This window comes from Schistocerca nitens, chromosome 11 (assembly GCF_023898315.1).
Source record: "Schistocerca nitens isolate TAMUIC-IGC-003100 chromosome 11, iqSchNite1.1, whole genome shotgun sequence".
In the NCBI taxonomy this organism is placed as follows: domain Eukaryota; kingdom Metazoa; phylum Arthropoda; class Insecta; order Orthoptera; family Acrididae; genus Schistocerca; species Schistocerca nitens.
Window position 1 is genome coordinate 211,254,786 of NC_064624.1, and position 14,405 is coordinate 211,269,190.

Below are 14,405 nucleotides of genomic sequence, written 5' to 3' on the forward strand. Positions count from 1 at the left end.
AATTGCCCGATACTCTCTCCCAGTGTGAGCCGGCGCCTGTTCGGTCGCGCTGACGTCGGCGTGGCTGGAGAGTGTGAAGGATCTGTACAGCGGTGCTATCTACGTGCTGCTGTGACGCATCTCCTTCCAAAGAGACCCCTCCCGACTGAACACACCGACTCCGACGGTGTTTCCACTTTCGGAAACATTCCTGGAAATTTTCTTCCCGGAGTGTGTTAAGGACGCTCTCCGTATTTGCCAGGATGTCTCCGATCGAGTCAAATCGCTTCCTTTTCGGTGAAAATTTCAGTTTAGGAAACAGGTACGAGTCCGCAAGGGCCGAATCGCGGGAAGCACACGAGTCCTGAATTTGGTCAAAAATTTAGAGACGGAGAAGCCACGGTGAGCCGGAACACTGCCACGGTTGTGACGGTACGTCACATAAATATTGACTTTTTAGCGGTTGTAAATCGTACTTTACGTATTTTATGAATATAATTAGTGTAAAAGATATAGTTAATGTTCTTGAAACAACTGATATGCAGCGATAGCATCTTTATTTAATGTTTATGAAAATAAAAAAGGATCGAACGAGACGCGATTGTACGGCCGAGGAGGAAGGACGTATTTTGTGGGACGCACACTGTTTTGTTTCAGTATACGGAAGGCAGCCATTGTGCGGCTACACATATTTCGTGAGAGTTATTCGTATTTATTGCTAAACTAATCTTGTTAATATTATTACAAAATGAATTTCTTTGTAATAGTTGTCACCTCAAATGCTCGCAGTGGCTAATTATTTTTAATAAGCATTTTTTTCAGTAATTTGCGCTGCCAGAAGCTCATCTTCCGATGCAGCCTCTGGTCGGCCATTACGCGCCGAAGTATTAATTTATTTTTCAGTGTTAACACTAACTGTAACTGCGAGAGATTTCGTTATAAGAACCTTTTTAAATTGCAACAGATAAGTAATTTACGTTAAAGTTCACGTTTTTAAACTATACAGATTCCACGAGTTCAGTAAGTTTTATCTTGACCGCTCCACGGCAACAATCGAAATTCTCTCGAGTCTTGCTTTGCAATCAATAAATAGAAACTAACAAAATTACATTCAATTCAGTTAACGGCAACTATATTTTAGCCATCACGTTCAAAATCTGAAGTTGGTACATGAGTAACTGAGGCCCTTCAAGAACCCGTTTCATACTTACTTGTGCACGTAAGTAAAAGTGACAAGAAAAGACAATATCCCTGAGAGAAAGAAGCATGCTGATAAATTAAAAATAAAAATATATAGAATATATATGTAATTTTTTTGTATGTGACGTAGCGAATGAGAACGGACGTCACACGGTGTAGCACCCAACGATGCACGCCTTCTCTTCCGCACCTTTTCGCACTAACGCTCGAGGACACATTTGAAGTATTCCTGGTCAATTGTCTGTCCTCCAGGGGTACATTCCTGCTGTCCAATACCGGTAGAATAAAAAAAAAAAATCATTAACACTGTCTTGACCTTCGACCGACTTTGCCGTCCTATCTTCGGTCGTGGCGAACCTGGGGGGTCTCCCACAGCAAAGGCTGCACTTTGCTTTCGTCACCAGTAATTACCCCATTTAACAAATCTGGGTAATTTTAGTCCGATTAATCAGTTCTCGGCACACTTCGAGTCGGTATTGTCTCCGGTCACTTGACAACATTTTTCGAACGAATTTTGCGGACACTCGACGCGTGTCCCCATCTTCAGTTAAAATTGTCTGAACTGCGCAGAAGCTTACACGAAGTTCATCAGCCGTCTCCCTAATTGTAAGTGTACGATCAGAGAGCACCGAGTCGCCAACTTGCACAACATTTTCATTCGTGTTTGAGGCGCAAGGACTGCCGGACCGTGATTCATCTTCAAACGATTCGCGGCCATTTTTAAATCTGTCGAACCGGACCGAAACATTTGACTGCCTCATACAATTGTCACCATAAGTTGTTTTTAACAGTTCGTAAGTGTCAGAGGCTGATTTCCCGGTTTTAAAACAAAATTTCGCACAAACTCGTTACCCAGTTTTTGTGTCCATTTTCACACAGACAGAATCCGCCAACAAGCCCTAACACAGCCGGACTCTACCAGCTGCCACAACGAATCGAATAAAGGAAACGCAGTTTTCGGTCACGGGGCGTTCGAGGACGAAGCAATGACTCACTGCCCACCCTCCGTGTGCATGCCCACAAACCAGTAAGGACTGCCGGATCCATTCTCAAAAGTTTCCAACCACTCCTCGTACAACAGCTCCGGCGGCACAATTCCCGGCCACATCGGTGTGTGTGTGTGTGTGTGTGTGTGTGTGTGTGTGTGTGTGTGTGTGTGTGTGTGTGTGAGTGTGTACACACCCGGGCCAGAAGGTGCGCCGTGTCGTTCCGATACGTGCGTTCGTACAGTTAACTTATTCGTAAATTTCGCTAGACTTCGTAATCACTCAAATAACATCACATATCGTCTCATTTCTCCATCGACTTCTAGATGCTTCACTTTTCTATGTCAGACACTGTATGTGATGGTAGAAATAAAGAAATTTTCTCGTTACTGGCACTCGGTACGTACTACAAAAATCTGAAAGTGAAGAGCTTTCACGGTCTGGAACAAGGTCTGCTCGAAAGACAATTATACGGCATCCTTATCCAAACATGTTGTTATACAGTGCACAATTTTTATACAATGATAAATCTATCTTTGTAGAGTAAAGGCATAAACTTGTACACTCATTACGATAAATTATTTTACACTCTGTATGTGTGTCAGTTATATTACTTACATTGACAAGTCTCCTGTACATTACATCAATTATTTATGTACGTATGTAATGGGATTCCTGTTGTTACAAGCACTCGGTTTTATCGAATTCTGCAATTCTTACAAGGGAACCTCCACATCGCAACCCCTCAGATTTAGTTATAAGTTGGCACAGTGGATAGGCCTCGAAAAACTGAACACAGCTCGATCGAGAAAACAGGAAGAAGTTGTGTGGAACTATGAAAAAAATAAGCAAAATATACAAACTGAGTAGTCAATGCGCAAGATAGGCAAATTCATGGATAGTGTGGGCTCAGGAGCGCCGTGGTCCCGTGGTTAGCGTGAGCAGCTGCGGAACGAGAGGTCCTCGGTTCAACTCTTCCCTCGAGTGAAAATTTTTACTTTCTTCATTTTCGCAAAGTTACGATGTGTCCGTTCGTTCATTGACGTCTCTCTTCACTGTAATACGTTTAGTGTCTGTGTTTTGCGACCGCAAAGCAAAACCGTGCGATTAGCAGACGAAAGGACGTCCCTCTCCAGTGGGAACCGAAAACATTTGATCGCAAGGTCATGTTGTTGTTGTTGTGGTCTTCAGTCCTGAGACTGGTTTGATGCAGCTCTCCATGCTACTCTATCCTGTGCAAGCTTCTTCATCTCCCAGTACCTACTGCAACCTACATCCTTCTGAATCTGCTTAGTGTATTCATCTCTTGGTCTCCCTCTACGATTTTTACCCTCCACGCTGCCCTCCAATGCTAAATTTGTGATCCCTTGATGCCTCAAAACATGTCCTACCAACCGATCCCTTCTTCTAGTCAAGTTGTGCCACAAACTTCTCTTCTCCCCAATCCTATTCAATACCTCCTCATTAGTTACGTGATCTACCCACCTTATCTTCAGCATTCTTCTGTAGCACCACATTTCGAAAGCTTCTATTCTCTTCTTGTCCAAACTAGTTATCGTCCATGTCTCACTTCCATACATGGCTACACTCCATACAAATACTTTCAGAAACGACTTCCAGACACCTAAATCTATACTCGATGTTAACAAATTTCTCTTCTTCAGAAACGCTTTCCTTGCCATTGCCAGTCTACATTTTATATCCTCTCTACTTCGACCATCATCGGTTATTTTACTCCCTAAATAGCAAAACTCCTTTACTACTTGAAGTATCTCATTTCCTAATCTAATTCCCTCAGCATCGCCCGACTTAATTTGACTACATTCCATTATCCTCGTTTTGCTTTTGTTGATGTTCATCTTATATCCTCCTTTCAAGACACTGTCCATTCCGTTCAACTGCTCTTCCGAGTCCTTTGCTGTCTCTGACAGAATTACAATGTCATCGGCGAACCTCAAAGTTTTTACTTCTTCTCCATGAATTTTAATACCTACTCCGAATTTTTCTTTTGTTTCCTTTACTGCTTGCTCAATATACAGATTGAATAACATCGGGGAGAGGCTACAACCCTGTCTCACTCCTTTCCCAACCACTGCTTCCCTTTCATGCCCCTCGACTCTTATAACTGCCATCTGGTTTCTGTACAAATTGTAAATAGCCTTTCGCTCCCTGTATTTTACCCCTGCCACCTTCAGAATTTGAAACAGAGTATTCCAGTCAACATTGTCAAAAGCTTTCTCTAAGTCTACAAATGCCAGAAACGTAGGTTTGCCTTTTCTTAATCTTTCTTCTAAGATAAGTCGTAAGGTCAGTATTGCCTCACGTGTTCCAACATTTATACGGAATCCAAACTGATCTTCTCCGAGGTCGGCTTCTACCAGTTTTTCCATTCGTCTGTAAAGAATTCGCGTTAGTATTTTGCAGCTGTGACTTATTAAACTGATAGTTCGGTAATTTTCACATCTGTCAACACCTGCTTTCTTTGGGATTGGAATTATTATATTCTTCTTGAAGTCTGAGGGTATTTCGCCTGTCTCATACATCTTGCTCACCAGATGGTAGAGTTTTGTCATGACTGGCTCTCCCGAGGCCATCAGTAGTTCTAGTGGAATGTTGTCTACTGCCGGGGCCTTGTTTCGACTCAGGTCTTTCAGTGCTCTGTCAAACTCTTCACGCAGTTTTTCAGAAATTACTGCAACCAGTCGCCTTTTATGTAGATGTATTTTATTTAACCATGACCGGTTTCGAGCTGCCTAGCAACTCATCATCAGATGGTGTATACATTTAGTGCTTTTTTGTATCCATTGTGTGGGTGGTTGAGTATCTGTGGAAATAAATCTTTTTGCAGGTATATATATCTCTTTTAGGACGTATTTTTGAAACCATTGTGTCTTGTTTTTCACAATTTCACAAGTTGAAACTTTCACTAGATGTATATTACTTTTATGAGGCACTGTTGGAAACATAAATCTCGTTTTTCGTAAACAGTAATTTCTGAAAACCTGTTCACACCACAGTCGCAGTGCTCCACATCCACAATGGATAAAAGTCTTCTTCACGCAGTATCTTATCTCCCATTTCGTCTTCATCTACATCCTCTTCCATTTCCATAATATTGTCCTCAAGTACATCTCCCTTGTATAAACCCTCTATATACTCCTTCCACCTTTCTGCCTTCCCTTCTTTGCTTAGAACTGCGTTTCCATCTGAGCTCTTGATATTCATACATGTGGTTCTCTTCTCTCCAAAGGTCTCTTTAATTTTCCTGTAGGCAGTATCAATCTTACCCCTAGTGAGACAAGCCTCTACATCCTTACATTTGTCCTCTAGACATCCCTGCTTAGCCATTTTGCACTTCCTGTCGATTTCATTTTTGAGACGTTTGTATTCCTTTTTGCCTGCTTCATTTACTGCATTTTTATATTTTCTTCTTTCATCAATTAAATTCAGTATTTCTTCTGTTACCCAAGGATTTCTATTAGCCCTCGTCTTTTTACCTACTTGATCATCTGCTGCCTTCACCACTTCATCCCTCAGAGCTACCCATTCTTCTTCTACTGTATTTATTTCCCCCATTCCTGTCAATTGTTCCCTTATGCTCTCCCTGAAACTCTCTACAACCTCTGGTTCTTTCAGTTTATCCAGGTCCCATCTCCTTAAATTCCCACCTTTTTGCAGTTTCTTCAGTTTCAATCTGCAGTTCATAACCAATAGATTGTGGTCAGAATCCACATCTGCCCCAGGAAATGTCTTACAATTTAAAACCTGGTTCCTAAATCTCTGTCTTACCATTATATGATCTATCTGAAACCTGTCAGTATCTCCAGGCTTCTTCCATGTATACAGCCTCCTTTCATGATTCTTGAACCAAGTGTTAGCTATGATTAAGTTATGCTCTGTGCAAAATTCTACAAGGCGGCTTCCTCTTTCATTCCTTCCCCCCAATCCATATTCACCTACTATGTTCCCTTCTCTCCCTTTTCCTACTGACGAATTCCAGTCACCCATGACTATTAAATTTTCGTCTCCCTTCACTACCTGAATAATTTCTTTTATCTCGTCATACATTTCTTCTATTTCTTCATCATCTGCAGAGCTAGTTGGCATATAAACTTGTACTACTGTAGTAGGCATGGGCTTTGTGTCTATCTTGGCCACAATAATGCGTTCACTATGCTGTTTGTAGTAGCTAACCCGCACTCCTATTTTTTTACTCATTATTAAACCTACTCCTGCATTACCCCTATTTGATTTTGTATTTATAACCCTGTAATCACCTGACCAAAAGTCTTGTTCCTCCTGCCACCGAACTTCACTAATTCCCACTATATCTAACTTTAACCTATCCATTTCCCTTTTCAAATTTTCTAACCTACCTGCCCGATTAACTGATCTGACATTCCACGCTCCGATCCGTAGAACGCCAGTTTTCTTTCTCCTGATAACGACGTCCTCTTGAGTAGTCCCCGCCCGGAGATCCGAATGGGGGACTATTTTACCTCCGGAATATTTTACCCAAGAGGACGCCATCATCATTTAATCATACAGTAGAGCTGCATGTCCTCGGGAAAAATTACGGCTGTAGTTTCCCCTTGCTTTCAGCCGTTCGCAGTACCAGCACAGCAAGGCCGTTTTGGTTAATGTTACAAGGCCAGATCAGTCAATCATCCAGACTGTTGCCCCTGCAACTACTGAAAAGGCTGCTGCTCCTCTTCAGGAACCACATGTTTGTCTGGCCTCTCAACAGATACCCCTCCGTTGTGGTTGCACCTACGGTACGGCCATCTGTATCGCTGAGGCACGCAATCCTCCCCACCAACGGCAAGGTCCATGGTTCATGGGGGGGGGGGGGGGCGCAAGGTCATATGTCAACCGATTCCTCCACAGGAAAACACGTCTGATATATTCTATACGACACTGGTGACGGCGTGTGCGTCACATGACAGGAATATGTTGTAGACCCACCTAACTTGTACGCTTCGCGAATGGGTAGAAATATTCTTCTACCTTGCCCGATTTAGGTTTTCTTCTGTATGTCATAATCACTCCCAAAAAAGTGACGAAAACATAAGAGTTTGTCACATGAACCACAACAAATGATTGCAACGGTTTCACAGTCGCACAGTTTTCCCTGTGTTCTGTCAAAACATATGTTTTTAACGTTTTCAAATTTTTCCGTGTGTAGACCGTCAATTCCAAGCAAAACTGAACATGTCCTGGAATTTTGGAGAGCGAAGTTGATTATGTGTGAGTGCCTGAACTTTGATAATTGTCTGAAAATAAGAAAAACTCTTCACTCGAGGGAAGACTTGAACCGAGGACCTCTCTTTCCGCAGCTGCTCACGCTAACCACGGGACCACGGCGCTCCTGAGTTCACGCTATCCTTGATGTTGCTTGTCTTGCGCACGGACTACTCAGTTTGTATATTTTGCTTATTTTTTTGATAGTTCCAAACAACTTCCTGTTTTCTCGATTGATCTGTGTTCAGTTTTTCAAGGTCTATCCACTGTGCCAACTTATAACTAAATCTGAGGGTTGCGATGTGGAGGTTCCCTTGTTGTTGTTGTTGTTGTGGTCTTCAGTCCTGAGACTGGTTTGATGCAGCTCTCCATGCTACTCTATCCTGTGCAAGCTTCTTCATCTCCCAGTACCTACTGCACCTACATCCTTCTGAATTTGCTTAGTGTATGCATCTCTTGGTCTCCCCCTACGATTTTTACCCTCCACGCTGCCCTCCAATACTAAATTGGTGATCCCTTGATGCCTCAGAACATGTCCTACCAACCGATCCCTTCTTCTGGTCAAGTTGTGCCACAAACTCCTCTTCTCCCCAATCCTGTCCAGTACCTCCTCATTAGTTATGTGATCTACCCATCTAATCTTCAGCATTCTTCTGTAGCACCACATTTCGAAAGCTTCTATTCTCTTCTTGTCCAAACTATTTATCGTCCATGTTTCACTTCCATACATGGCTACACTCCATACAAATACTTTCAGAAAAGACTTCCTGACACTTAAATCTATACTCGATGTTAACAAATTTCTCTTCTTCAGAAACGCTTTCCTTGCCATTGCCAGTCTACATTTTATATCCTCTCTACTTCGACCATCATCAGTTATTTTGCTCCCCAAATAGCAAAACTCCTTTACTACTTTAAGTGTCTCATTTCCTAATCTAATACCCTCAACATCACCCGACTTAATTCGACTACATTCCATTATCCTCGTTTTGCTTTTGTTGATGTTCATCTTATATCCTCCCTTCAAGACACCATCCATTCCATTCAACTGCTCTTCCAAGTCCTTTGCTGTCTCTGACAGAATTACAATGTCATCGGCGAGCCTCAAAGTTTTTATTTCTTCTCCATGGATTTTAATACCTACTCCGAATTTTTCTTTTGTTTCCTTTACTGCTTGCTCAATATACAGATTGAATAACATCGGGGAGAGGCTACAACCCTGTCTTACTCCCTTCCCAACCACTGCTTCCCTTTCCTGTCCCTCAACTCTTATAACTGCCATCTGGTTTCTGTACAAATTGTAAATAGCCTTTCGCTCCCTGTATTTTACCCCTGCCACCTTTAGAATTTGAAAGAGAGTATTCCAGTCAACATTGTCAAAAGCTTTCTCTAAGTCTACAAATGCTAGAAACGTAGGTTTGCCTTTCCTTAATCTTTCTTCTAAGATAAGTCGTAAGGTCAGTATTGCCTCACGTGTCCCAGTATTTCTACGGAATCCAAACTGATCTTCCCCGAGGTCGGCTTCCACTAGTTTTTCCATTCGTCTGTAAAGAATTCGTGTTAGTATTTTGCAGCTGTGGCTTATTAAACTGATTGTTCGGTAATTCTCGCATCTGTCAACACCTGCTTTCTTTGGGATTGGAATTATTATATTCTTCTTGAAGTCTGAGGGTATTTCGCCTGTTTCATACATCTTGCTCACCAGATGGTAGAGTTTTGTCAGGACTGGCTCTCCCAAGGCCGTCAGTAGTTCCAATGGAATGTTGTCTACTCCGGGGGCCTTGTTTCGACTCAGGTCTTTCAGTGCTCTGTCAAACTCTTCACGCAGTATCTTATCTCCCATTTCATGTTCATCTACATCCTCTTCCATTTCCATAATATTGTCCTCAAGTACATCGCCCTTGTATAGACCCTCTATATACTCCTTCCACCTTTCTGCTTTCCCTTCTTTGCTTAGAACTGGGTTTCCATCTGAGCTCTTGATGTTCATACAAGTGGTTCTCTTATCTCCAAAGGTCTCTTTAATTTTCCTGTAGGCAGTATCTATCTTGCCCCTAGTAAGATAAGCCTCTACATCCTTACATTTGTCCTCTAGCCATTCCTGCTTAGCCATTTTGCACTTCCTGTCGATCTCATTTTTGAGACGTTTGAATTCCTTTTTGCTTGCTTCATTTACTACATTTTTATATTTTCTCCTTTCATCAATTAAATTCAATATTTCGTCTGTTACCCAAGGATTTCTACTAGCCCTCGTCTTTTTACCTACTTGATCCTCTGCTGCCTTCACTACTTCATCCCTCAAAGCTACCCATTCTCCTTCTACTGTATTTCTTTCCCCCATTCCTGTTAATTGTTCCCTTATGCTCTCCCTGTTAGCAGCATACAATAGTAAGGGGGTTAGCACATACTACATCCGTGCTCGGGATGACTCTGACAGAACGGGTGTTTTAGATATTTGAAAGCAGACCGAGTTTTCGACACAGTCGGATCGGTGAGGCAGGGAAGGATCTGTAAGGAGGCAGAGCGAACTGAGCCACTCACCGGCCGCGGGCTTGGGCTGCAGGTGCTGCCGCCTGGCGGCGGCGTTGGCACTCAGCGCCTGGTCGCACTGCGTCTCCAGGGCGCACAGCTCGCCCAAGATGGCGTCCAGCTCCGTCTCCTGCGAGTCTGCGCGCACCAGACAAAACAAAAACAAAAATGATTCAAATGGCTCTGAGTACGATGCGACTTAACATCTGACGTCATCAGTCCCCTAGAACTTAGAACTACTTACACGGAACTAACCTAAGGACAAAAAAAATGGTTCAAATGGCTCTGAGCACTATGGGACTTAACTGCTGAGGTCATCAGTTCCCTAGAACTTACAACTAGTTAAACCTAACTAACCTAAGGACACCACAACATCCGTGCCCGAGGCAGGATTCGAACCTGCGACCGTAGCGGTCGCGCGGTTCCAGACTGAAGCGCCTAGAACCGCCTCGGCCATTCCGGCCGGCCAAACAAAACAGAGAGACATTACCGACGAGTCTATAAACACTTCACCACGGGATCCGGAATCTGGAAACCTTGCCGCGTAGCATCTAAATACCAGGTGATCAAAAAGTCAGTATAAATTTGAGAACTAAATAAATCACGGAATAACGTAGATAGAAAGGTACAAATTGACACATATGCTTGAAATGACACGGGGTTTTATTACAACGAAAAAAAAATACTGAAGTTCAAAAAATGTCCGACACATGGCGCTTCATCTGATCAGAATACCAATAATTAGCATATAACGATTTAAGACAAAGCAAAGATGATGTTCTTTACAGTAAATGCTCAATATGTCCACCATCATTCCTCAACAATAGCTGTATTCGAGGAATAATGTTGTGAACAGCACTGTAAAGCGTGTTCGGAGTTACGCTGAGGCATTGGCGCCGGATGTTGTCTTTCGGCATCCCTAGAGATGTCGGTCGATCACGATACACTTGCGACTTCAGGTAACCCCAAAGCCAATAATCGCACGGACTCAGGTCTGGGGACCTGGGAGGCCGAGCGTGACGAAAGTGGCGGCTGAGTTACACGATCATCAGCAAACGACGCGCGCCAGAGATCTTTCAAGCGTCTAGCAGTATGGGGTGGAGCGCCATCCTGCATAAACGTCTTACGTTCCAGCAGGTGTTTATCAGCCAGGCTGGGGATGATGCGATTCTGTAACATATCGGCGTACCTCTCACCCATCACCGTAGCAGTTACAAGACCAGAATCACGCATTTCCTCGAAGAAAAAAGGTCTGATGACGGTAGATGTGGTAAATCCAACCCATACCGCGACTTTCTCGTCGTGCAGTGGAGTTTCCACGACAGTTCTAGAATTTTCGGTAGCCCAAATTCGGCAGTTGTGGGCGTTGACAGACCCTCGGAGCGCGAAGTGAGCTTCGTCGGCCCACAACACGTTACTCGCCCACACCGCAAATGCCCTCCGCTTCACTAAATCGCCAGGTAACAGTTCGTGATGCAGATGGATTTTGTACGGATAGCATCGGAGGGTACGTCGCAGTGCCAACCGAACAGTAGTGTACGGAATGCCGGTGCGACGTGCGACTGCACGAGCGCTGACTTCCCCGTGCACAGACCAACACGACACAGTCTCCGTTTCTTCCTCAACTGTCTCAGCAGCATTACGCCTCGTGCTCGGTCGGCCACTACGGGGTCTATCGTCTAAACAACCCGTGGCTTCGAACTTCGAAACCATTCTCGTCACAGCTGCATTTGTCGACGGACCTTTACCCGTTCGAATCCCCTTGCTGTGGCGGTAGGATCGTAACGCTGAACTAGCGCAGTCCCCATTCTGACAATACAGCTTCACTAGAAGCGCCTTTTCAGGTAACGTCAACATGCTGCGACTGCTGGCGCATCTGTTTCTCTCTCTCATTACAGCTCCTTTTATACACGATTGTCATCCGCAGTCACTGATTTTTTGCTGTCCAGCGCCATCTGTCGGACATTTTGTGAACTTTGTTTTTTTTTTGTTCTAATAAAACCCCATGTCATTCCAAGCGCGAGTGTCAATTTTTACCTCTGTATCCACATTACTCCGTGCTTTATTCAGTTTTCAAATTTGATCAGCCGGTACCTTAACGACGAGACCGGAAGAGTGTAGAGTCTGACCCCCGTCCGCGCCAGAAGAACAGCTCGACCCCAGCAAGAACCGAAGGAACTGCCTGCTGCTGCGTCGGCCTCGTTCTGCGTAAACTCTCACACCGACACCTGTCAACAGCTGCTGTTTCCATTCCATCTTGTTTACGGACAGCCGACATCATAGTGGACAGTGCACACTTTCGTGTCCCGCGACCCCGAGAAACACGAGCGAGACAGTCAGCTGGCCGTCGACATTACGTTTGCTCTGTCCCCGGCTCCACTGCCTCCAGACAGCCTACACCGCTGCTGCTGCTGCTACTCCTCACCCCCTCCTCCTCTCCACCTCCCACAAACTGCAGATACCGCTGTGCTAGCCCTCTAGCACACATTTCACAAGTCTCGGCTGTCCCTCAGTCGTTTTACCTCGTGCTGCAATCTAAGTCTCCCGATACCGAGACAATAATTATACTCTAAGAGCTCCTTCACACAGTAACTTTTACCTGTCTCTTCATAACCCTCCCTTCTGCAAGGTTGAGAGACTAAACTACGTCGAACTTAACCTCGACTAAACCGAGTCGAAAAACTCACGTACTAAATGTACAACAGAAACTGCACGAGAAATGCACTCCACTAACCACCGAAAGCTCTCCAAAGCCCCCACTCCGCCCAGTTTCCGTCGGCACCGCCACATCCTCGTTTACTACGATACCGTAACCTGAACCCTTTACAAACTCGTCCATTTTCACTGCTCTTCCTCCCAGTCGAATGCCCGCACGTCTCGCAAACGCCACACACGTCAGCTGCGGTGGCGAGAGATCGGACATCCGGCCGTCGAGATTTACGTTTCCTGTGAGTAACCAAAGTTACTTTAGGAGAAAACGAGGACGACTCTTCCGAAAGAGCACGCCCCAGTCCAGTCCACAGACTTTCCCGACCCAAACTCGTGCTCCGTACCTGACGACCACAGTGTCGACAGGACGTGGAACAGTAGTCCTCAGTTCTCCTACAGTTTCACCGTTCCCCCCTCCCCGCTTACGAGCCGACACGAGTTCGTCCCGTCGACCGCCACGCCTCGCTGCGATGCCGACACGACGGCCTCTCCCCCCGGGACCCCGTGTGCCCTGCACTGGCCGTTACCCTGCCAGCCGCAGCCAACCGCCTGCTCCCCATTCTTCCTCGGCCCACAATTCCAAAATCCCTGAGTGCCGACCATTCTGCAGTGCACGGTCGGTCGGTTTGTGGGGGTCGGAGGGGCCAGAGGAGACCACTGGTCTGCTGCACAACCCTGCTGTAATTACACTACCGGTCATTAAAATTGCTACACCACGAGGATGACGTGCTACAGACGCGAAATTTAGCCGACAGGAAGAAGATGCTGTGATACGCAAATGATTAGGTTTTCAGAGCATTCACACGAGGTTGGCGCCGGTGGCGACACCTACAACGTGCTGACATGCGAAAACTTTCCAACCGATTTCTCATACACAAACAGCAGTTGACCGGCGTTGCCTGGTGTAACGTCGTTGTGATGCCTCGTGTAAGGAGGAGAAATGCGTACCATCACGTTTCCGACTTTGATAAAGATCGGATTGTAGCCTATCGCGGTTGCGGTTTATCGTATCGCGACATTGCTGCTCGCGTGGGTCGAGATCCAATGACTGTAAGCAGAATACGGAATCGGTGGGTTCAGGAGGGTAATACGGAACGCCGTGCCGGATCCCGACGGCCTAGTATGACTAGCAGTCGAGATGGCGGGCATCTTATCCGCACGGCTGTAACATTTCGTGCAGCCACGTCTCGATCCCTGAGTCAACAGATGGGGACGCTTGCAAGACGAAAACCGTCAGCACGAACAGTTCGACGACGTTTGCAGCAGCACGGACTATCAGCTCCGAGACCGTGGCTGCGGTTACCCTTGACGTTGCATCACAGACAGGAGCGCCTGCGATGGTGTACTCGACGACGAACCTGGGTGCACGAATGGCAAAACGTCATTTTTTCGGATGAATCCGGGTTCTGTTTACAGCATCACGATGGTCGCACCCGTGTTTGGCGACATCGTGGTGAACGCACTGCAAGCGTGTATTCTTCATCGCCATACTGGCGTATCACCCGGCGTGATGGTATGGGGTGGCATTGCTTACACGTCTCGGTCACCTCTTGTTCGCACTGACGGCACTTTGAACAGTGGCTGTTACATTTCAGATGTATAACGACCCGTGGCTCTACTCTTCATTCGACCCCTGAAACCCTGCATTTCAGCAGGATAATGCACGACCGCATGTTGCAGGTCCTGTACGGGCCTTTCTGGATACAGAAAATGTTCTACTGCTGCCCTGGCCAGCACACATTCTCCAGATCTCTCACCAAC

General features: G+C 45.4%; 1 protein-coding gene across 1 annotated transcript in view; it reads right to left on the bottom strand.

The window, feature by feature from the left end:
* LOC126212794 (abnormal cell migration protein 10-like) overlaps positions 1-14,405 on the bottom strand; it is a 563,013-nt gene that overhangs the window by 91,672 nt on the left and 456,936 nt on the right. The window contains exon 4 of the mRNA XM_049940196.1: positions 9,948-10,073. Coding sequence (XP_049796153.1) covers positions 9,948-10,073 — 126 coding nt within the window. The remainder of the gene's footprint in view (positions 1-9,947; positions 10,074-14,405) is intronic.